Genomic DNA, 25,106 nt, shown 5'->3' on the forward strand with positions numbered 1-25,106 from the left:
GTTAGACTAGCTGTCAAAATGAAACGGACTTCTTATTGTTACACTTTCACATCACAGTGGACTTTATTATTATTATCATTCTATGCAACGTCATTGCTACAGATAAATACTTACTGTGGATCTTCAAGAAACACTGGAATGTACATAAACATTTGCTGTTCAACGGGATCTGTCTGAAGGAACCACAAAGGAGGAAAGAAAATAAAGAACAGTTGTTTAGTACTTTGTGTGTGAACACCCAAATGTGTTATATTATTACAGAACATAAGAAAGTGCATAATCTCTCCTTTAAAGTTAACGTCTCGTTCGTTCTTAGCAAAGCCATAATCGTAACTGTCTGTATCAGTGGTTTCCATGACAACAACATCAAGTCCCATAAAGCGATGCGTTGTTGATCGACTCTTTCCCCACAGCCCGATTGTTTTCCGCAATATTCGGTGGCGATCTGGACAGCCGATGCGGCGTGTGCGAGCGGCGGAGACGGCGGTCGGGGTACAGGCTGTTATCAAAGGGCTTTCGGTGGACGCAGATGACGTGCGTCTTCAGGTTGCCCTTCTGGGAGGCACTGTAGGGGCAATACTTGCACGGGAATGGCTTCCGAGCTGGGAAGGGGAAAGAAGAAGGTTGGACAAATTAATCCACAGTTTTGTCTGGAAGCTATGTCGGAGAAGTCAACAAAATACTTGGTAAATCGAAGCAGGCTACAGTGTGGTGCAGTACAGTTGCGCGCTCACAATAACAAACATGCTTAGTATAACCCTGTCTGGCAGTGTCAAACGCATCTGAGTGGCATTGTCTTTTGTAAAGGCAGAATTTGACACATAGCTTGCAATGGATTTCATTTGACTGTGCAGATATACCTGATATTGTGGCCGGTCAGTGTAGTCTGTTGCCTTGCCCTGCAAAAGGATGTTGGACAAACGGTGTTCTCACCTCATTTTAGAAATATAATAAAGACATTCTGTCTAACCATAGGTGTCAAACTCAGGTCGTGGAGGGCCGCTGTCCTGCATGTTTTCCAAGTCTCCCTGTTGCAACACACCTGATTCAAATGAACAGGTTCAATGTCAGGCTTGCGCAGAGCTTGCTGGTGATTTGATCATTTGAATCAGGTGTGTTGCAACACGTAGACTTGGATAAAACATGCACGGCAGCGGCCCTCCAGAACCTGAGTTTGACACCTATGCTAAACCCTTGCCAGGTACGAAAGATTTTTTTCTGGCCGCAGTCTTGCAAATCAACTCCTTTGAAGTTGGTGGGGCTGTTGTTACGTTTTTGTTTCGATTATGTTTGGTTTTGTTCCCTCATGGCCTTTTTTTCTCCGCCTGTTTTCGTCGTGCGGGTCCCTTGTGTTTAACCAATCAGCTCCCTCGACCCGTTGTTTCTTGTCCAGGTGTTTCTCGTTGTCTCGTCACTCTGCTTGTATTTAGTTCCCTGGGTTCTATCAGTCTTTGTTGGATCAATGTGTGTGTGTGCGCGCGTGCGTGCCTGCCCCCTGTCTTTTGTTTCTGTCATAGGTTTTTGTTACTTTGGTTTCCTGTGGTTTTCAGGAGTTTGTTTGTATTAGTATTAGTATTGAGTTAGTTTTTCCAGTGTAGTCCTGCAAGCACTTTTTGTTCATATATTTTGCTCAGTCCACCTTGCTCCTCCTGCCTCCCTGCTTTTTGGGGTCCTCTACCTGGAGTAGAGCATGTCTGGCCCCATTCACAAAGCAAGAGCTTCAAGAGATTTTGGTTGTCATGGCTAAGCTAGCTTAGCTGTTGTCGTAAATCAAAGCTCTTTGATGCGTTACGTCCGTTGTGTCAGCACTAATTGGTTGAAGCCAAAAGACGCGCGCGTGCATACATGTTCGCGCTGACGCACGCGCAGCAGATAGAGCGGACTATCGACTGCTGAGTCGCGCTTCACTCGAGTGGTGTCGCTACAAGCTCTTGGATCGTGTGCTTGCTTTTAGACGGTCTCAACTTTGAAAGTGTTGATCAATGTGATTTCCGATCACGACTGCAAGTCGCTTCTCTGATGCCTTTGATCAGCTCTATGTTCCCCCTTTCTGTAATATATTGGATTCTGTGGCTCCCTGAAAAATGATGTGGCCAAGAGTAAGACTCGAGCCCCAGTTTAACGAGGGTACTCGTGCAGCTAAACAATTATGCGACAAAATTGAACGCAGTTGGAAAAAAAAGACAGGCTGCAGGTTTCTTCTCAAATCCTAAAAGACCGCCTGCATTGCTATTAAAGCGAAACGAGTCCAAAAGAGAACACTTGTCAAGGTGTATTAAGGCAAATCGTCACGATCCATGTCAAAACTATCGACTCTGCACTTCAACCTATTTGCACAGACTCATCCTCTGAAATGTGCAATAGAGTGCTACAGCTAGGGCTCTCGTTTCGAATATCACATTTGACCCGTTTCCACATTCTTTGTTCCGCAATTCTTTTGAGGCGTTTTTTTTTTCGAGAATGTGGTTTGCCAAATGAACATAGAGCATATTTGACAACAAAGCTTGACTTGACTTGAAGGCGTCCGGGTCCCCTTATGACTCTTTCTCCTCACTTCTTGAAGGAAGCCCCTACACACACACGCACACACACATTTTAAACATGCTGTAGTGCAGCCCCTGCTTCAGAAACCTGGCCATGATCAGGATATGCTGTCTAATTTTAGACTCATGCAGATGACACTTGAGACCTTTTTTCTCCATTCATACATCCACCTGGGGCAGCATGGCTTGGTGGTCGTGGGTTCAATACCTTGCCCTTGTATCCATGTCTTTTCGTAAGATACTGAACCCCCACTTGCTCCTGATGCTGCGTCATCAATTAGTGAATGAGGAGTCAATGGTGGGTAGAAAATCCCTAGCCTATTTTCTACACCGCTTACCACACTAGGGGTGGGCAGGAGCCTATCCTATCTGATTTCTGGTGAGAGGCGGGGTTCACCTTGAACTAGGCTATAAATACAGTTTAGTTGAGTTGAGTTGAGTTGAGTTGAGGTCGGCAGACAGTCACAGGGCACATATAGAAAAAACAAGCATCCATATTCAGTTCATACCTACAAACAATTTAGAGTCTTCAAGAATTACAACCTCTGAACTGCGAGGCATGTGTGCTAACCACTATTACACCGTGCCATACTCATTGTTTTTGTTCATTATCATTTGTTATTATTCATTTAATGTATCGTTCGCAACCAGTCCAGGGAGTCGCCGATCTCTTGCCTAAAAGTTAAATGGGTAGGAACCAGTTCATCTTCAAACCGAGTATGAGCGCGAAAGAAAATTGACGTATGAATGGATGTTTATTGCATATGTTAAAGTGCTCCAAATTGCTGTTTGAAAGTACTCTATAAATACAGTTGAGCTGAGTTGATGCATGTTTATTGTTTATTATTTAATACAGAGTATTGTATTATTACATTTATAAGACAATTATTGAATTATGTTTAGTCAGGGTTTTGTTGTAAAGACCATTTCTGAGTAATTCCTTTGGTTGTCAAGCGGAGGCTTGAGCTGATTTTGAACTTTAGATATGCAACCCTCTCTAATCCATTGTCACCCATTTCCTGCTTGCTACAAATATACGCACCATACACACACACTGAGATAAATAAACACACACGCGCGCACGCACACACACATTTAAACACAAGTGTTGAGTTGAGGAATGACAGACGTCTGTAGCTGAGAGAGGGAAGGAATGTCAAAACTTCCTGTCTTTCCCGTGCAACTTAACTTCAGTCACTCCTCTTGATGTGGTTCACTTTAACCACACAAACAACAGTGCATTGCAGTTAATCACTTCCATGCGTTCGTCTGACCTTAATGTACAGCAAACACTAGCTTGACGCCAAAGTCTGAAGGTGGCGATGGGATTAAATGAATGACTTCTTTACCTTTGTGCTTTGATGGACACGTGTCCTTCCTCACTGCAGTGCTATTCGGGACAAGTTAGCTCATGAAATGACTTTCTTTTTTCCTGTCTGTCTCGCACATCAATGTGTTTCTCAGTGATTCACGATTACAGTAAACTGTTATGTGCTGATGTCATTCGACATCACTTCCCAAAATCCGAGGGCCGTCTCAAGCCTTTTTCACATTCTTCCTCCCTCCCCCTTCACTTGCCTCTTCCTCCCTTTTTCCTTTCGATCACATTCATCATCAGAGCTCGGACAGCTGCGGGAAACTGGATACTGGCCCTGCATCTACATAAAAATGTGTTTTGAGGGGGAAATTTGGGAAAACTCACAGAAGGTGTGTGCAATAAAAGGTAATGCTCCATCTGCTAGTGTATAATAACCGGATGGCCAATAAAGGACACACACACACACACACACACACGCGCACACGTCAGAAGAGGATAAGTCCTGACACATGTGAATGTCATCAGAGTGGCGTACAAGGTTTTGTGTGTGTGAAGTGTACAATGGGAAAGAAGGGGGCTTTAAATAATAATTGAACGTTGACTGCTGAGCTCACTTTTGAAACGAAAGTCAATGACAATGGAAAATAAATAAAATGTGACATAAAAAATAGCCCCCCCCCCACACACACATTTTTTATAGTTTAATCTGTCTACAGTCTTGATTTAAATCCAGACACAGTGGTGTAAAATCAAAAAATTTAAAAACCGATGCTCTCATAAAGGCAGGTTAAAACGAGTCAAAAAGGTCTCACGCCTACATTAGGCCCCGCTTGTCTTTCATTCTTGCTGTCCCCCCTCTTCTTACCGGAGCCGCTGGTCTTCCTCCCCACTCCCAAAGGAGAAGAGGGGAGGTCCAGGAGAGGGCAACATCCAAATAAGTTCCATTAATCACAGACCAGAGTCTAATGTAACTAATATTTTACAATTAGAGGAGACAGCAGTGGGATCGGAGCCATCCATCTCTCCACCACATGATCCTCTATTCAGAGGTTGCTTTTCACCACCGCTTTCAAACTGACCACATACACTATGCCGCGCAATGTACACACACCGCATGATCCTGTCCCTTTACATGGCCATGCACAGGCACAAATGGATTGGAGGGGAAATGAGAAAGGAGGGACTGTGAGGTGCTGACAGAAAGAGAGATGATATGCCAATAGTAGGAGGAGGAGGGGGGTCTGGGGGGAACAATGCTGATTTGGGAGAAGACGGTAGGCTATATTATGGGGAAAATTGCATTTCAACTGAAGCAAGTAACAAGACACAACACACTCCAGTATTTTAAATGACATAATCCCTCGTAGTGTATCATGTGGCACTGAAGTTCATGACAAAATATTAAAGCCTTAACTCATCGCAGTGATTTGGTCATTTGTGTTGGATGCGTTCCTTTGTCCACTTGCAGACTGATTCCTAGCACAGGGGTAGGGAACTCCGGTTACTTGAGAACCATATCCTGCCTTTTTACGATCTCCAACACACCTGATTTAATTGATCATGATCATTTAAGGCTTTTCCAGAGCTTGTTGATGAGCTCAGATGGTTGAATCGGGTGTGTTGAAGTAAGGAGGCATCTAAAACAGGCAGGATTTGGCTCTTGAGGAACCTGAGTTCCCTACCCCTGCCCTAGCATGTGCTCATGTACAAGTCTGTCTTTGGTTAAACTCAATCTTATCCAAAAGATTTTATCCTGAAGGATATGTTTTCATTGTAAAAGGTGATTAAAAACAATTACTAAACATCAAACTTAAACAATAGATTTCAGTGGATGCTTTTAAAAGAATATTGAGTGATTTTGAAAAACATTTGCCTCCAGGTGATTCTGTTTATTTGCTTGCATTAATTCACGTGTGAATCCCTTCAATGCTTTACAAACTTCGGCATGTGTTTTTAATGTGGATGTCTACATTTTTTAATTGTATTTATATTTATTGTCCTTTTGTACTTTTATACATTTGTGATGCTGAAAAGGGGTTTTGTTGCATTTCCTCAAATTGATTTCCTTAAGTAGGTGCAAAATCAAGTCAATTCAAGTCAAGTCAGGTCAAGCACAACTTTATTGTCAAATGCGCTGTATGTGCAACATACAGCACAGATGAAATTTCCTCCCTCTCAACCAGACAACAAGACAAGAGGATCTGGATGCAGATGATTATATTTTGGGCAACCACTTGATAAAATAAATTGAGTAAATTGTAATAAATAAAGTGTGTGTGTGTGCGTGTGTGTGTGTGTGTTTTCTCGGCAAACAAGCCTGAAAAAGATTTAGGTTGAAATTCCAGAAAACATGGCAAGAATGAAAATGTGTTATGTTTTTCATTTCTGTGTTTGTGGGGGCCTGTTCGACCCTTCAGTATCGATAATAATTAGCAAAAAAACATGTTTTAAAAAAACAAAAAAGCATTAGCACCTAGGTTGCCATTCTTTAGATTCATGACACTTTGGAAGCCTTACAGTAGTTAATGGAATAACTGTTTTGTCCATGGCAATGACCTCTTCAAATATGTTACTTTCAGACTTCGACCACTATGAAAATCTGTGCTCTAAAACATCGATTTTATTTGGGGCATTGTTTAGCGCAATGTATAATTTGTCATTTGCATTACACTAGCGCACAAAAAAATGAGTGAAATGAGCCTTTTACACACAGCCAATGCACAGCAATATTATTAAGAGTCATCTTTTAAATTGTAATCTTGTCATCTTGTAACTCAAGCTGAGTGATGTTTTTTCCTGAATTTTTAAAGACATATGTGGGGTGGGCAGCTACATCGGTGATGGTGATGAGACTCATGCAATATTGAATCGGCAGCAGAACAAAAATGATAAAAGCGTTATCATGACCTGCCTCAGCACCAAGTGCACATTTCTGCGTGTGTGCGTGCGAGTGTGTGTTTGTGTCTGAGATAATGACCATGATGACAGTGGCGGGGCCGACGGGGGCCAGAGGAGCTGAATGGTGACGGATGACACAGTGCTGAGCTCTGATGGCACACAGACAGTGAGTGATGACTGCACATCCTTCCCAGCACTCCACCCTTCATTATCTCTATGAGGAGAGGCACGGCACAAAAGAGGGCCGCGTTGCCCTCTCGCTGCCCTCGGACGACATCTGCTCGTGGAGGCAGGCGCACCGCCGCTTACTCCTCTTTCACCTCGCTGTCGCTCCATCTATCTCCATCTACTGCCATCTTTCTCGCTCCTTTTCTCTTTCTCCCTCCACTGAGGGAACACAGAGGTCAGACAATGAGATAATGACTCATCCCTTTCATACGGGGAGCCTTTTCTTTCTCTCCATTCTTAATCATTTCTGTATAGATCTTCTCATATTCACTGCGAGAGGCCGGGCTTTATCAGTTCATTTGTCAACTGCTTCAAAGTTATCCAAGGGCATCACGTTATGAAAACACTTTCTCCTATTGAGCCTTTGAAATATGATCGCACGCTTTCGAAGTCAGTGAATTTTTAGCATGTTAAATGGTACCATCTCGTGGACAAATGAAAGCATCGCAGAGAAAAACATAAGGGAGGGGGTTCTGTTCCGTGTGAAACTAATGAGCATGCAGACAGGTTCAAACAGAGGTCACCATCTGGCCAATTACCACTGTTGGCACGTTGGAGCCGACCCGAGCTGTCCGCGCAAACGCATCACTCCATGTCCAGTGTGCCCGGCAATATGTCAGCGTGCCACTCGACATGCCATCCAGTGCGCAAAGGATGGGGGCAAACGGGAGACAGCCCCATGACAAAGCCACCTGGTCAATGCCGCAGACAGGACAGCCTGCTGGGCCACCTGCTTTGCTAACTTTTGGAGGACACCCTGCACACTCTCAATGTCACTCATCTGTCTCAATGTCCCATTTGACAGACGCCACCTAATTGTGGCTCTGACATCTGCTTCATGAGACAAAATCAATCTGCTGAATACTGAGGAATGTTTGAAACAATCCCTACCAGGAGCTGACTGCCGTGCGTCAGAATATGGGCAAAAGCATTGCAACACACTTCTTGATTAAATGATCACCCTGTGATTTGACACTGGGTTCCCTGTGAAGTATAATTCTTTGTGGTAAGACCCACAAAGCGCGTGCAAGTTTGATGTGGAAGAAGTGACCAGTGGATACCTGTCAAACCCCCCACAGGGCTCCAATTTTTAAAGTGGACTCAAATACTGGAGTATTTACTCTTTCATTCCACAAGACGTATTTATACGTCATTTTAAAATTAGGCCCCACCTACCAAGGACGCACTCATTCTTCTAAGTCTTTTTGCGTCATAGAGAGGAGGAGGGTCTGTGATGCAATCTGTGAATGAGAATAAGTCGTTTGCGTTGTAAATCATGTAAAAAAGCGACCGGTAGGTGGCAGTAGTGCCTCACGTGCTTGAAATGCATGCTTTTACAAAAAGCTCTTTTTCTCAATTTTTTTGCCCAGGAATCACCATTTTCATGGAACTTAGCCATTTTGTAATGACGATTGCTGAAGAATGGAAGAATATAGAAACATTTTTTTCTGCTGAAAGAAGAGAGTCCAAAGTTTATTTTTCTAGGCTCCATGTTTATATAGTATTAGAAATATTCTGTGGGCTTTGCAAGATCAGTCAAAATCCAGTAAAACGCTGGGATTGAGGGGGTTTCTCCAGTGAAAATGGCTGACATTGAATGAGTTAACTGCCATTACACTCCACCTCTAATTCTCCTGTCGCCACTTTTACATTGAAAGCATGCGTGATGGTATGTTTACATTTGAGTTTAAGCATCAAATGTCTCGTTGTGACTCTGCATGAGCCAGAAAATAGCCTGATAATTAACAAACAGAGAAGGCACAAACGGAATACTTGAGGCTATTGAGTGACACTTGTGTTTTATGACACAACGCATTACTAAAACAACAAACCAGTTGGTGACCAAAGATCTATTGTACGCACAAAGTACTATGTAGCTGCATCGGGGTAGACATGTTGTGCTTTTTTAAAGCTAAAAGGCCAGATGTCCGAATACTTTTATCCATCCATACATCTATTTTAAACATGACAACTCAGAGTTAGTCGCATTTTGCTTCATTTTGAAATGTAAATGGCATTAGGTACAATTATGACAGTGTGACAACTAGGAAGAGGCGCGGAAGGGGAGACATGCCTTTTGCCCACATTATAATAACCATCTGTGCGGGATGACACAAAACTACAAGTTGCTATTCGAATCATAAAGAAAGGGAACAGATGTGAATCCCTAATGGAGTTGACAGGCACTTTCCCGTCTTTCACGTGAACATATTGGGTTTTGGAATAAAAAGGAGGTGGGGAGGAGTGAAGGTGTATCATGTTGCACTCATAATACATGCATATCAAAGACCCCAGCTGTTGGATCCCCTCTCCTGAGAGACAGTATTATTAAATCTGCACTCAGCAAGCGTATCGCACCAGCACAAGAGCTTTAAGACTCTCTATGGGGAGGGGGGCTCAATTGGCTTGGGCCATTTGTAACCTATCACACAAGGAGATTATATCACTCCTTTAAGCGTGGAGGTAATCAGTGTGGCACACCTGAGTCTTAGCTCTGATAAGTTAGAAGTTTCACACGGGAGAAAAAAGGAGGAAACTCAATCTGTGAGGTGCGTTATTTTCAACTGACGTGACTGATACACACACGCACATACACGCGCGCGCACACACACGCGTGCATACACGCACACACACACGCACACACACACACACACACACACACACACACACACACACACACACACACACACACACGCACACACACACACACACACACACACTTCCTTTTCACACTAGTGGCTGCCATATTCTTTTTTGGGAGGTGAAAAGCTAGCAGTGTTATGGAGCGTTTTGTAACAAACAATGCAACACATTTGCCGGCAGTTTCCAGGAAGCTTGATGTACTTGATCAAAAGCCCCAGGCAGTTCTACAGTGTTCCTGAAATCAAATACTGCAGATAAAGAAGTTATTTGCCCACTAGGCGGCAGTATCAACCTTCTAATATTCAGGCCAGCACTGGTAATGGTGTGACATTGTTTCCCAACTTTCATAGAACAAAGTACATATTTTATATGAGAAAAAAATAAAATCGCACTGCACCAAACAAAGATGTCAGAAAAAGGCAATTCACAGATTAGTTGCCATCTTGTGGAAAACTACATAATTGTTCAGTCTGTCACAATACTCGTTGGAATCAGTGGTAGACTTACCATCAGGCAAACACAGGCGTCCAAATTTTCAGGGGCCCCCAAACGTCTCAAACTGGTTAATAGTCTTCTTTGATTCAAAGCAATTGTCATTGTTTTTAGTCTTCGTTCACTCAATTAAAAACATAATGAAATGCTTTAATCTATCTTGGTCACTTTGAGTGCTGCTCCTCGTGCAATGGACTAGGAGACGTCTCCCTTCTTAGCATGTGCAGAGTTGATTTAGAAAAAGGTGACCAAAAAAGTAACAAACTTGGTGCTTTGTGACACGTCAGATGCCTGCCGTCACAAAGATGTGAGTAATAAAACAGGACGAAATAGTAAACTATTTAATGTTATCAGTTCCATTAAATGTGTTGAAATGACTCACTTGCATTCAAATCTTCAAGAAAGATTTTAAGGATTTCAACTAGCTCAGGAAATATGAGCTTGTTCTCAAATACATACTTTTTAGCCATCCATTTTCATCGTGTCGCGGGTATGCTACTGTCTTCGGACAGTAGGTGGGGTAGACCCCAATCTCCACACAGGAAGGCAGGAGCCGGACTCCAACCTTGCATTTGCGTTGTGAGGCCTACGTGCTAACCACTCGACCACCGTGCTGCACAGTGTTACAGGTGTGCTGGAGCCTGTCCCATCAGACTTAATTTTGGTGTGAACAGGACAGATTGTCGGCCACTTGCCGGGTCCATATGGTTGGTGTCGGGATCCTCATACCTCCAAAATCATCACTTTTCAGGAGACCTCAAAAACGACATGTTCAGCCATAAGCATTGCATCGTCAAAGAGAGGAAGTAATTTTCGACACTTTAGATTGGTCAATAATTTGTAAAAATTACACCTACATGTGTGGACTGACTTAAATTGTCAGAGATGAGGTTTTGCCTCGACACCAGCAATACACACACACACACACACACGCACACACACGCACACACGCACATACACACACACACACGCACACACACACACATACACACACACACGAGCTCACACGCACACACACACACACAAACACACATTCATTCACACTCACAGTAAACCTCAAGTGCTAGGGGGTAAAAAGTACATTTTTGAAAATGTGAAATATTTTTGAAATGAAAAATATATTTTGGGATGCATGTAGCCATGTCTGATTAAAATCTGCTCCTGACCAGTGTCAAATTTCAGATCAATTAAGTGCAATTGGATACATAATCTACTGTGCCATGACACATTGGTTGGGTTGGAAAGCACAAATCCAACAGAGATGACATGCTTACCTGATGCTACATTATTAACGCCGCCCCCGTCGTTCAGGGTGGTCCTATGAGTGCCAGTTCGGTTCTTCTGGGCTCTGAGGATCGAGAGCAAGCCAGCTTGCTGATTGGTGTTGATCTGATCTGGAGGCTGGTTCTCAGGTGAGGACATGTTTGATTCCGCTGAAGCCCAAGGGACCATCTCGTCATGCTTCTTCCCCAAGACGTCAGCCTGACCGGCATCTTTCAACATTTTCCACTCAATTGCATCTTCATTTGCTTCATCCAGCTCTTCTTCAATGCTTGATTTTTCATCTTGACCGCCAACGCTTAGGCCTGTTGACCCTATATCCTGTTTGTCCACACCTGCTTTTATTCCCACAAGATCACACTTGTACGCCGGTTTCACGTCAAGTTCGGTCGAGTAATTTTGAAGTGGATTTAGCCCATTGTTGAAGACGCCAGACATTTGGACCAGCAGAGCAGGAGACACGGTGGAATGAGAGGAAACGGACAAGTCTAAAGGCTCATACTGAGATTTGTTGGTGTGAACAGAAGAAGGACTATCAGGATTCTTGTCAGGGACCAGCAGGGCATTTTCTCTGTCTGGGGAAAGGAAGTGAGTGCTCACGGGGCTCCAGACCTCCCTGGACCGGGGTCGCGGCTTTGGGTTGGGGCTGGAGCTTCTGCTGCTGGTGGCCTGCAGTGGAGAGGACAGATCCCTGCTGTTCTGCCAAGATGGGAAGTGGTAGCGGTCTAGCTGGAAAGCAACGGCGGGGTAGTCACAGGAGGGTGGACACTTGTAGACATTGTCACCTAATGCACACAAGAGCAGCAAACACATAATCAGATTGCGTGTGCATAGCAAGCAGTTTGTTCCAAGAAAGGCACATGTGGCAACGACTGTTCCCAGTATGAAAAATGCGACAATCCCACACCGGGCTGAGTTGAATGATTTAAGCGGTGCCCCACAGTAAATCATGCTTGTAATCAGCTTTCAGCTCCGGTGATCCATCATTTTACAGTATGGATGCCACCACCGAGTGCAATAAATACACCCAAAGATGTTAACACTAAACAAGATTCCTCCAGAAATAATAAAAGAGTGAAATTGTAAAACATCCAAAAGTGCGTGTCGCTTGTAGACACAGCGAAAGCGAGAGGGAGCCCTGTTCTATGAAAGGCAGGAAATAGGTTTCACAGTCATGTGACGGGCTCTGATTAACCACAATGTACTAGCACCCAATTTATTTTTGCATTTCACTTCCAAAATGTTTATTAATATAGAGAAGGAGGGATTGATTTCTCGCCTTTTTCCTTTTAAGCTTTAATCCTCCCCGCGCTTTAATTATCCGAAATGAATGTCATAATGTCTGCTTCTTGTGTTTACCTACAGAGTAATCCTCATAGTGGTCCCAGAAACACCCTCCAGGGTTAAACACACTTCCCTGCGACCGTTTTGAATAAGAGATCGGCGGCCTCATACTGTCTTTAAACAGCCCAGCTGTTTCGCTGCCATTCCAATTACAGTAAAAGTCATGCAACGCCATTAAGCCACAAATATTGGCAGTTTATTGCCCAACACTCTCTTGGCATTTGAAGGTCAGGCCATACATTATGCTGTGTCTTTTAGGGATGCGTCTGGGATAGTCAGATAAACCCACCACCATTAATTTAATTCCATGCATATTGATGCCTTATTGTTCTTCTTTAATGGACTAATATCTGAGTTACAACAGTGATTCATCCCCGCCAGAGAAATATCAATTTCATACACCTCGAGATGTGACCCTGAGGTAATTCTCTAGATCTAATGATCTGAAGTCGGCACTCGACTTTGTTTCCAACTTTAATAGAAAAACTACAATCGTGCAGTGAACGGTAGTAAAACGAGGGATTCTCTTTTTTATGTTTGCAATGTAGAAATCCATAAAATATCACCGTCCTTGAGCAAAAGTCGTTCCTCTTTGTACTGTGCATATACACGCTCACAGACCCGGAGACATTAGGTACACCTCACACAATCTAATTCCAGATGGATAATATATTCTGGAATTAATTTTGATTGACACCTTGGCAGGGGTACAACTGTGACTCTTTCGCGGAGCTTAACTAAGGTAGCCAAATGAGAAGAAACGGCACACTCAGCGTGATACGGTACAGTTTCGCACCACTGAAAACTACTTTGGACAACCACAATAACTTATTGTAAAATGGAGCAGTTCTCTCTGTGTCGGTAAAAGCTAACAATATATTATTGTATTAAGGGTGTGGAAAATAATCGATATTAATCGATTCATCGATGCGCACGTGCGCGATGCGAGTGCATCGGCTCATTCACTGGGTACGACGCGATTGACGGGTGAAATCGAGATTCATCATGATGCATTGGTGGTATCGGTAAAATCCGATTCAAGCGCCGTTTTATTCATGTTAAACGTCACCTATCTGCCCTTTCCTAGGCGCAACGAATGCACCATCATTGTTTTGCGTTTTGTGTTGAATACGGACGGTAGCCGACCGTGCGTCACATACAGTCCAGTACACAAGTAGCGAAACACTGCGGAAGTTCGCGCAAGCAGCAGCGAGGAAACTACTGTATTTAATGCTTCCGCAACATTCAGATCTTATGTTTGGAAATACTACGGCTTCGAAAAGAAAGACGGAAAGATTGATAAAAGCTCCGTAATTTGCAAAGAAAGTCGCACTACGAAGCCATACAACGGCAGCACCACAAATATGCAGACCACTTAAAACGATGGCACCAGATCACCGACAAATTTCCCGCTCCCTCCCCCGCCTCTCCGTCCAGTTCCTCGTTGGACACCGGAGAAACTCTTGGCAAACCAGGTCAGGATCAGAAAAAAAATCGCCTCTTATTTTGGGGGTCCCCTTGCAGCTCACTGTGACCGCGCAAGGAAAAACTATATGTGGGATGACTCTTTTGGACATTTCATTTTGACACTCAGTGAGAGTGGTCTGTGTACGCTACAATACACACAGCAGCTTTGAGGCTGTGACTGCCACATTGTTTCGATTGTATTTTTTTTTCTGTCCTATGGAGATGGATATTTCATTTAAGACACTCAGTGAGTAGTTTGTGTTTACACTACAGCAACAGCTGTGAGTCTCAGGTGCCAAATTGTTTACATTTTCTTTGCACAAAACCCAATTGTGAAAGGGCTTAAATAAGTTGTTTTACACGTTCTACTATTTATAAGGAATAAAGTGGTCTACTTTTTGCAAAAGCATACTGAATTCCATCTTTTTCTTAACTTTTTTTCTTTGCGTATTTGCATCATGTTTAATTGCACACACAATATCACAACAAATTGTGCTATATCGTATCGGATCGCATTGATTTGAACTAAATCACATCGTGAAGACGGTGAAACGTATCTAATCGTGTCGCCAGAAAATTCCATGTATCGTTTAAGTATCGCATCGCTGGTAGTGCATCGAGATGTGTATCGAATCGTCCTCAGTGCTGAGATTCACATCCCTATATTGTATGTGTGTAAATGAATTGTATTTATTGCAGCTCTTGAAGTGAATTTCATCGGATTTTGGATGTGTTTGTAAAGCAGTCCGTCTGTGTTTTTATTATTGTGGCTGTCGATTTCAGTATGTCTCCAGAAGTGGCGTTGGATTACCTTATAAAAGACACCGTACATGTATCATACATATAACCTGAGAGGCAAAAACTTCTCTCGTGTAAAATGGCAACAAGAATTCTCCATACAGATATCATCTTGCAATGTGCAGATGACCTCCCTACCGTATATGTACAGGATGAATATGGGCGTGTTTGCATCTAGCTTGGTGTCAGTCTCCATGAAATGTGCACAGCGACCATCATCATGGTTGTGCATGAGCGAGAAAGTGGCTTTAAAAGCGCCACACCCTTATGTCTCCAGTAAGAGAGCGAGAGAGAGAGAGAAAAAAAATCCAAACTGCTTAATGGAACTCTTTCAGATGCTCTCTATACATCTCAATTACTCTGCGGTTTAAATTACGATGACATTGCCGGTCAGCTCCAAATGCAAAAAAACACAAATCTAACCTCATCTTTCAGCATCCTGAAACCATTTGCCAACCTACATGAGAGCGGTAAAACAACATCAAGAGTGAAGATTCTGCTGCTTTTTGCTCTTCGTCTGGATGGCTGCCATCTTTGTGATTGCCTGGTTCATGCTAACTTAATCACTTGGAGATTTACTTACACTGTCGAGCTTCACAATATGTGAGGGGAGTCATTTCAGAGCTTAGATTTATCAACCAAAACTCCAATTACTGCATCATTACAAGCTGCCGCCTCTCTTGCCTAACACAGACTCAGAGCATATAATCAAGTGATGCATATGCATTATCTGACCTTGCTGGATGTGCAGGGAAAACTGTAAATAAATATATAAAAGTCTGCAGGGAGCCTGGATAAAAAAAAAAAAAAAAAAAACGAAAAGAAGCCAGCAACCAGACTTGGACAAATGATTCATTTCATATGGAAATTGGCTTTAAGATTTATACCCATACAATCCCATCAATGCAATCACAGCCTTGCATCGTATATGCTTACACAGCCATTTGGCAGTTATATTGTCAACATCAAATTGTATATAGTGTGCCTCTTTCTATACGTGCAATCAAGCACCTGAGATGCAAAACAGTTATTCATGGTGGCTGGTTTGGTTTAAGATGAAACAGAGTGAGAGTCGCACGCCAGACTGGTGAGAAAAACAGGGGCGCCAGATGTTCTTTGATGTTTATAATAGCATATATTATTAATATTAATTAGACCACATAGCCAATGACGCATTTGGGACGTTTCCAAGTCAATTAAGCCACATGGCATTCAGGGTACAGTAGAAACAATATTTCAGGGCAGGTGTTCAAAACTCCCCGGGTAAATCTTTTTATCTGCATGCTAGGAAAACAAGCATTTTGAGCTTAATTTCAGTCTCATATCTGCAATAGTAATTAAAAAGAGGATTAAATGACAGAAGTGCAGCTGAGGTGCAGAAAGCCAACAGGTAATCTGGCTGCTTAAACCAGTCCGACTGGCATTTATTAAAAAGAGTAACACCTTTCAAATCTGATAAAAATGCAGACACACATTGTTGCAGCAGAGCGGCGTAAATAACGAAAAACCTCATTCATTTGCTCATGAAGAAGACTATCCTAATAACCCAACATTCTCATAGACAGCATGAAACAATGCTATTATGAACAGAGAAAGAAAAAAAGACAAAGTTTCTTCCACTACACCACTGAATTACAGTTTCTGTATTTCCCGAATAAAAAAACAGGCTGACAGTTGGACTCGCATGTTGTAATCACATTACTGTGAAAGTAACTATTGTAACCGTTCACTTGAGAGTCTGAGGAATATGAAACCAATATTTACGTCATTAGTAAATAATGAGTCAGTCACGTAGGAGCATTGCTATTGTTGATCATGACGTTCAAGTAATTCTAAAGCATAGGCAAGGATGATTCATGTACAGCAGTTGCCGTGATTAATTCACAGATGTATACTGTAGCTTTGACACCTACTACTGATTTATCCATACAGAGTTTGAGTGTGTTCCCTCTATGATGGCCTGCAACTTAAGACGTATTGGAGTCAAATGCCCCGGAACCTGAAATACGCCAAAATGGAATCAACATTTTTTTAACACAACTTTATAAATTCTGAAGACCTACTGTAAAAGTGTTTCTCTCTTTTTCTTTTGTAATGTCTGCACAGAAGGCTACCCATGATGCCAAAGAGGAAAAAACTAATAAAAGTGACCAGAAAACCAGAAAGGTAACTTACTGCAGCAAAGTAAGTTCATCCAAGCTGGACTGTAGGAAGGTATACAATTTACGTTTTTTATATGGCTATTTCTGCGCTTGTACATTAAAATGTTATAATGTTACGTGCAGTCTCATCTATACAAAGAAAACAACGCAAGTTAAATATCTGCCATGCAAAACAAAAGCCATATAGAGTACAGTATCAACAACACCCAGGATCGAAAATCTGAGATGGACTGAAGCAAAGCAGAAAAGTGCGCTGTTGATGAGTCCACCGAGCAAATTGTGTCGTCCAGGCCAAAGGCTAAAAGGAACAGCCTGAATGTTTTGATCGCAAAGTTTAAAAGTCAACATCTGTGATGGTATGGAGCTGTGTTAGTAGTGCCCATGGCATGAGTAATTTGCACATCTGCGAAGGCATCAATAATTCTGAAAGCATCATCCAGGTTTTGGAGCAACATATGTTGTCATTCAAGCAACGTTGCAAGACCATGCCAGGTAGCATTCTAAGCTTGGTACTAAAAGAGACTGAGAACTACAATGGCCTGCCATCAGTCCAGACCTGTCCCCCACATAGACCGGAAAACGTGAGGCACATTATGAGGTGCAACATACAACAACGGATACTGTGGACAGTTGAGAAACAGAAGTCTTACATCAAGCAAGAATGAGAAAGAATTCACATACAGAGCTTCAACAATTACTCAGGTCCCAAACGCTTATTGAGTGTTGTTAAAAGGAAATGTGATGTAATAGTGGTAAACATGCCCCTGTCCCAGCTGTTTTGGAATGTTTTGCAGACATCAAATTCAAAATGAGTGGTTTCTTTTTTCAACAAGATGAAAAAAGACTACATACTTTATCATTTGAACATTAAATATGTGGTCTTTTTAGTTTATTCACTCGTATATACTTTGAAAAAGATTTGCAAATCAGTGTACTCCGATTTTATTGACATTTTACAGAGCAGTCAAACTTATATTTGGAATCGGGGTTTGTATGTGGCAGCTGATGGAATACTAAAAAGCGGCATTTAGACACGACTGTTCCTTTATTCACTTTGTTTAATGAATCATCAATTATTCATAGTACTAGTAATTTATGGTTCCTTTCACATTCAGTCCTCTGTAACTCTAAACTATTTTGTTTACTGTTCTGTAAAGGGTAACCGTTAACCTTTTCCTGCCATCCATCACAAAGAAGAGACTCTGGTAATAGGCGCAGTTAAAGGAAAAGTGAGATTGTGCATGGCGGCATGCTTTGACAGACATGTACTTTGTATACCCGTCAAATCGTTGAGTTTTTAAAGGCAACTATTAGTTTTGGTCGTCTTGATTGTAACAGTTTAAGAGAACACTTACAAAGAGAGAATTAAGCCGAGATCATGCAAGAGGACATCATCACAAAGTGTCTGCTCGCTGACCTTGAGGTTAAAAGTACTAAATGGACTACTTAATTATTACGTGTCAGAGCATTTCAGGATTGTTTGGGGTATGATTTCCTCTAAGCTGGACTAATGTAGGTCACAAGCCTAAAGCATGCATCCTTCATTAGTTTATCATCCTAAACGGAGTCGTTTCTCCTATGTGCATTCTCAAATCTGCCCTGATCAGATATTGAGCGAAGTAATTTGCCTCCTATTGAAAGCAGACTGTGATTTCTAATTTAAGATGCTATTTGTCGCTTGGAATCTAAATCCCGAGCAGTATCTGAACATATCAAACAAAGAAGCTGTCTCTCACCCTGACAGCCGTGACTGTACTATATTTGCCTTCCATATTGAGAACATCAATAACATCATGACCACCATAGGCTATAGTATGAATAATGCAGCCAGTAATTCTGGACTAATCAATGTTCCTCAAGCTGAACATCTGGCACTGGTAATTCTTTCTCAGCATCTCCGCTCTCCTGAATTAGAAAACACTTTCTCACTTCCTCCTTCCTCCTCTCGCTTGATGTCCAACCATCCAAAAAGGCAGGCTTGATCAGTAACAGCAGCCCCCACACCTCCACCATCTCCGAACAAACTTATCCCCCTGTTATTAAAGCCTCATTGAGTGGTGCGTGTTGGCCATATGTGTAGGATTTACCTATCTGTCCTGTAGCAGACCTGAGTGTTGAGCCCGGGCCAACAGTGTGTGATTGTGTTAATTAATCTGTCATTGTGAGCGCGGGGAGCAGCTGCAGAGGTCTCAGGGATATATTGTCAGAGCTAAACAATGCGGTGCTAAGCCCCCAGAGTGAGTCTACCATTACACAGGACTAAGAACAGAGAGGAAAGGGGTTGGGGGGAGACAGGCAGAGAGAGAGAGAGAGAGAGACCGCCGGATTCATCATTGACTAAAGCAATGACGCCTGACCTTTACAATGAATTAGTTTCCATGCTTAATATTGACTGAAATTAGAGTCTGATGCTGAATGTGCCATCCCCGCAGTGTGTACGCTCAAATCCTCAGCTAGCCAACGATCATAAAGGTTTTCTGCAAATGACAGCATATGGTCTTGGAGATAGGGGAGAAGTGAAAACAACAATGCTTAAAAGTGTTCCTTAAAAGCACAACTACAAATGGATTAAGCCAAAAACATGCCCGCAATTCCATGTAAAATATGCAGATAGCGGCACTGTATATGTGCACAATGTGTCAACAAAACATCTCATGAGATTAGGCCTTGATCCATTTATCTCTGCTGCACGGCATACAAGAGCACCTCCGACTTGGATGGACTTTACTTACCGGTACTTGTAGACAACAACCGGAGTGACAAACCGATGGGAAAACAACACGAGATGGCTTCAGCGTCCTCTCTTCTCTTAACTGTTATGGCAGTAATTTAGGCCCATGATAGCGTGTTAGCAGGATGCCATGACAAGAATGGCATTTACCCAGAGAGCCAAATCATCCAAACCACCAGGTGGAACAGAAGACTATCAATAAAAATACCAGGTGGTAGATCAAATCATAAAAATCACTGGGTGGTATATATCAAATCATTAAAAACACCAGATGGCATGCATTAACATCTTGTGCCCCCGGAGGCAATTGGTTGAGGATGTGACAGATATAAAATAGAGGATACTAATTATCCCTACAATGCCTATGATGCCATTATCTTTTTAAAAAGAAGACAAAGTCCTTGTGCCTGACAGTAAAATCTGCTGTGCTCCCGCTGACCCTGCATTCCACATCCACCTCCTCTTAAGTGGGAAGGAAGACAAAGCCATACCTGTCACACTGCTGCTATAAGGTGTGAAGAATGGCAACATATATTGAAGATTATGACATGCAGTCATTTGACGATTTCTTTTCAAACCGGCAAAAAAGAAGACAAAGACAGCAGAGAAAATATGAAAGGCATGCTAAAGTGATTCAGTACTTCATGTTCCATGAAGTTAGGGGACTTGCCAGAGACATTAAAATATGATGTAAGGGCTACAGGCATGACATGTACCACATAAACAACTGCACTTAAAATCTGCTCTCGACATTTATTGCATGTAATTCATCTCTCCATTCTTTGATCTGCATGTTTTTGAATATTTGTAATAATTGTAAAAGGCAAATCACAAAAATTAAATAAATAAAAATATCAAAGCAGTAAATGTCAAATCCCTTTCCAACTGTGCTTACTGCTCAACATTGAGATCCTCAATGAGTGCTGGAGAAAAAAAGCTCGCCTTTTCAAAGATGATAATGCTCAGTTCTGACTGACATGGTCTGAGAGGTATTTATTTATACTGTATTATCATGCATATAGTGTAGGGCGCACAGTACATTGCCATCATATTGACACCCGTCTCTAATTTCCCCTTTTTGTAGCTAAACAGAAGCACCACGACGATCTCGTACGTTGAACAATGACTGCAATAAGATGTTTTTGATCATTGGGAAGGTAGGAATTGAGGGGGAAAACTGATTTCTGGAATGAAACAAGAAACGAGGCCAAAGCAACACATGCCAGACGTGGCTTGTCATTCTGCAGACAAGGCCGCATCAAATGACGCTTCACATCCATTTGGTGGATGTACCGCTACATTAGATTTTGTTCGAACAAATAATCAGCTGTTTCCTAGTTTGATAGTTGACTTTCCACCGATATTCCAAAAACATGTGAGGCTAATTGGAGACTAAATGTGAGTATGAATGTTTATTTATCCACTGATTTTGCCTTTTTTGCACCGCCAGCTACGGAAGATTCCATCACACTTATCACCTTGAACAGGAGGTTTACACTTTTGTGGTTAACTAAAACCTGGATGCCAGTTATCTTACTGCACTTGTTTTACAGTGAACAATCATCCACTATTACTGTACAGTTCAGAAAAGTGTCAGGAGCGGAGCTACAGGGTGGCCATGGGTGGCCAAGACCACTCCGGTTTACTCTGTGGCCACCCCTTTGGTCATCCTCATACCGAGGGGAAAATCGTTCTGCCACTTTCAAGTAGATGTAGACCCTTACACCCACAATTTTTTTTTCACATGGACTGCAAACTGAAAGAATGAATGACCAATGAATGTGAATGCAAACTCTAAATTAATCTGTTTTATGTAAAGAACAGTCAACTTTCAATTTCTTTCACACCATATAGCAAGCCAACAATATGGCCGAGATGCAATTGTTTTTCACAGTCATGGTTTCGTGAAATAAAATGCGCAAATAGACTAATCTTGCCCAACACAGTCATCATACAGGCAGGAACAAACCTAAGCAAAAAGTAACATTTAAAAACGTGAAGAATTAAGAGACTTTTGAGTCATTGTGCATTTTATATATGATTTGATTGAATGATCCGCTTACTCTAACGAGGGGCGTGGGTGTGCTGGAGCCTAACCCAGCTGTCTTGGGGCAACAGGCAGGGACCCTGTATTGATAAGATAAGATAAGATATCCTTTATTCGTCCCACACTGGGGAAATTTACAGCCTCCAGCAGCAAGAATGTATGTAGAAAGAAGAAAGGAGAAAGAGAAAAAAAAACAAACATCTTTCAATTAAATACAATATGAACACAATGGATAAATCACAGTACTATTTACAATTTTTCCTTCACATAATTTAATTATTATTATTATTATTATTGTTATTTTTTATTCATCAGCCTGACAGCAGTCGGTAGGAACGAGCGTCGGTATCTCTCCTTCTTGCCATTGGTTGCCAGCCAATCGCAGGGCACACATAGATGAACAATCATTTGCGCTCACGATCACACCTAGGGACAATTTCGAGTGTCTCATTAACCTGCCATGCATGTTTTTGGAAACCAGAGTACCCGGAGCAAACCCAGGCTGGCACGGGGAGGACATGCAAACTCCACAAAGGCAGGCGGGAGCCGGAATCAAACCCTGCACCTCTGCACCGTGAGGCCGGCGTGCTAACCAATCATTCACCGTGCCGCATGCCATTGATCATAATATACAATATGGCATCGACTGTCTGTGCCAATTGATCACTGGCTGTTAGCTAGTTAGCAGTACATGAGATGGGAGTAAACTCTGAAATAGTACACAAAAGAAAATGTCATGATCTAGGGAATTAAGCTCAGCAAAATGTTGCTTTTTGCTTAGAATTGTTCCTGCTTGATTATGAGTGTGATGGACATTGTTCCGGCCATATGTGAATTTTTATTTCAGGAAACCCTGACTGTGAAAAACAATTGCATCTCGGCCATATTGTTGGCTTGCTATATGCTGTGAAAGAAATTCAAAGTTGACTGTTTATGTATGATAAAGAATGACAGACGCACGCACAGCTACTCCCCATTGAGGTATTTGTCACACTGGTTACTCCAATGAAAAATTTTCCCTGGGGCACTTGCCGTGTTTCCGATGGGAAAAAATAACTGAATAATAGGCTGAAGGTTAATGTGGCAGTGTGGATGTTGTCCAGTATATAAATGATGTGCATATTATTTTTTTACATTTATGGATTTTGATGTATTATTTGTTACACTCTCACTGGCACTGCCAAGTAACCTCTCCATTCAAACAAACCATACTACTAGCCGCATCGTACCTCCCAAAATATTTTACCTATAGCTGAAGTAGGAGAAGAAGACTCCGGTTGGCGTTCAAGGGCACTTCCAGTCACTGCGGCAACCTCGGTTGGCCCGTGATGACTCAGGCTGCCTTTGCTGCTGGGCCGGCTGCTTGTGTTGAGGTCTTGGTCGGCGAGGCCCACTTTGCCGTCATCCACAGTAAGGCGTCGTTCCGACAGGTAGGAGGAGCTCTGCTGATGCTCCTGATCCTTATGCTTCAAGATGTGCTGTGGGGGTGTCATGATCTGCCAGCCTGAGTAGCTAACTGCATCCCTGCTGGAGATGAACTTCTGCAGATAGTCCAGATTGGTGGTGCCCAAAGGAGGGTTAAGGTGATTCAAGCCCGACAAAGAGGAGCTCTTCGTATCAGTGAGCAGGCCGAGACTTGGGGAAACCCCACGACCTAACATCTCGCTGACTTTGATGTCAACACCCGCTGCTGCGAGTAACTGGCTGTAATCTGTGGTCTGGTCGCCTCTCTCAGATGTGAGGAACCTGTTGTGAATGCGGGAGATGTACTGCGAGTAGAGGTTGCTCTGATAATCTTCTGTTAAAGGATTCATGTTAACAGAGGTGTCATGCTGAGTGGGGAGATGAGCCTTTGAGGCCAGCTTATTCAAGTGGACCTTCATGTGGTTCTTGAGAAACCAGGGTTCTTTGAAGCGGCGCCCACAAATTTGGCAGCAGTGCTCAAAAGAGTCCTTGTGTTTCCTCATGTGACCTTTAAGGAACCAGGCCTGGCTAAAGGTTTGTCCACAAACATCACAGGGAAATTCACCACCGGGCTTCCCCTTGTCATTGGCCCCCACCGTGGGCTTATGTCCTGGCCCTGAATCAGTAGTAATATGTGTCATCTCAACGTGGCCAATAAGCTCCTCCTCTTGTGCGGCAGCAAACTCACACAAGGTGCATTTGTAGGGTTTGTGCAGAATCCTGATGTGACGCTCGAGTTCCTGCTGCTTTCTGAACTTACCCTTGCAGAATGAGCAACGAAACCCAGTGGGTGAGGGCTGGGTGCTCTCATCGTGGATCATGGTGGTTTTAGGGGACATGGATGCTATGGGCTGGCTATTGAGGAACTGGTTTGGAGCCTGGGCCTGTTGGGGTTGTTGGAGTTGGGTGATGACAGACGTTTGCTGAGGGCCGACATGAGCGGCTCGCATGTGCCTGTCCCTCAGTATGGCCCTTTCCTCAAGCTCATGAAGCAATCTGTTCTCCTCCCTAATGCGTCCACGGCCTTTACCCAGAATGCCTTGCTTGTGGGTACGAAGGTGTATCTTCAGGTTGCCCTTCTGTGCAGCTCGATGGTCGCAGTAGGGACACTTGAAGGGCTTTTCGCCGGTGTGTGTGCGCATGTGAAGCGAAAGGATGCTGTTAAAGCGGAAACGCTTCCCACACAATGGACAAGGATACTTTCTGTTCTTGCGATTGTCATCCTGAACAGAGTTTACCTGGGTAACAATGCTTTGATTTGTGACCCTCAAGAACTGCGAGAGCTCAACTCTCCCATTCATGCTGCTGAGAATTCTTGCATCCATGATTTGATTGGCCAGAAGCGCCATCTGGCTCCTAATTGGGCGGGTGGGCGGCCTAATGAATCTGTCCTTTCAGTGTCTGGATAAAGTTACAGACTAGTGGTCAGGGGTGTTTGAAAGGTCTGCAGTGAACTGTGTGCTGGCTTGCTTATACTTATTCAGTTTAAAACAGGATGTGGATTCATGCTGATCAGATGAAATCTCGGCTTGTTGCAGCTCAGACCTAAAGAGAGAACAAAGAGAACATTAAGTGCATTCAAAACAAAGAAAGCATTCACAAGCAAAAATGTTTTTTTTTCTTTTTTAAACAAAGACTATACGGATCACTGTGGAATCTTTTAGCTCCTATGTTTGACGTCAGTAGGATG

General features: G+C 42.8%; 1 protein-coding gene across 1 annotated transcript; it reads right to left on the reverse strand.

Moving 5' to 3' along the window:
- Positions 1-29: 29 nt before the first annotated feature.
- LOC127598113 (zinc finger protein 536-like) lies at positions 30-24,810 on the reverse strand (the record flags this gene model as incomplete). Its single annotated transcript, XM_052061702.1, has 3 exons — positions 30-602; positions 11,397-12,188; positions 23,199-24,810. Coding segments are annotated over 3 exons (2,640 nt in total), but the record flags the coding sequence as incomplete, so codon positions are not given.
- Between the last annotated feature and the right edge of the window lie 296 nt (positions 24,811-25,106).

The sequence above is a fragment of the Hippocampus zosterae genome, chromosome 3 (assembly GCF_025434085.1).
Source record: "Hippocampus zosterae strain Florida chromosome 3, ASM2543408v3, whole genome shotgun sequence".
Classification (NCBI taxonomy): domain Eukaryota; kingdom Metazoa; phylum Chordata; class Actinopteri; order Syngnathiformes; family Syngnathidae; genus Hippocampus; species Hippocampus zosterae.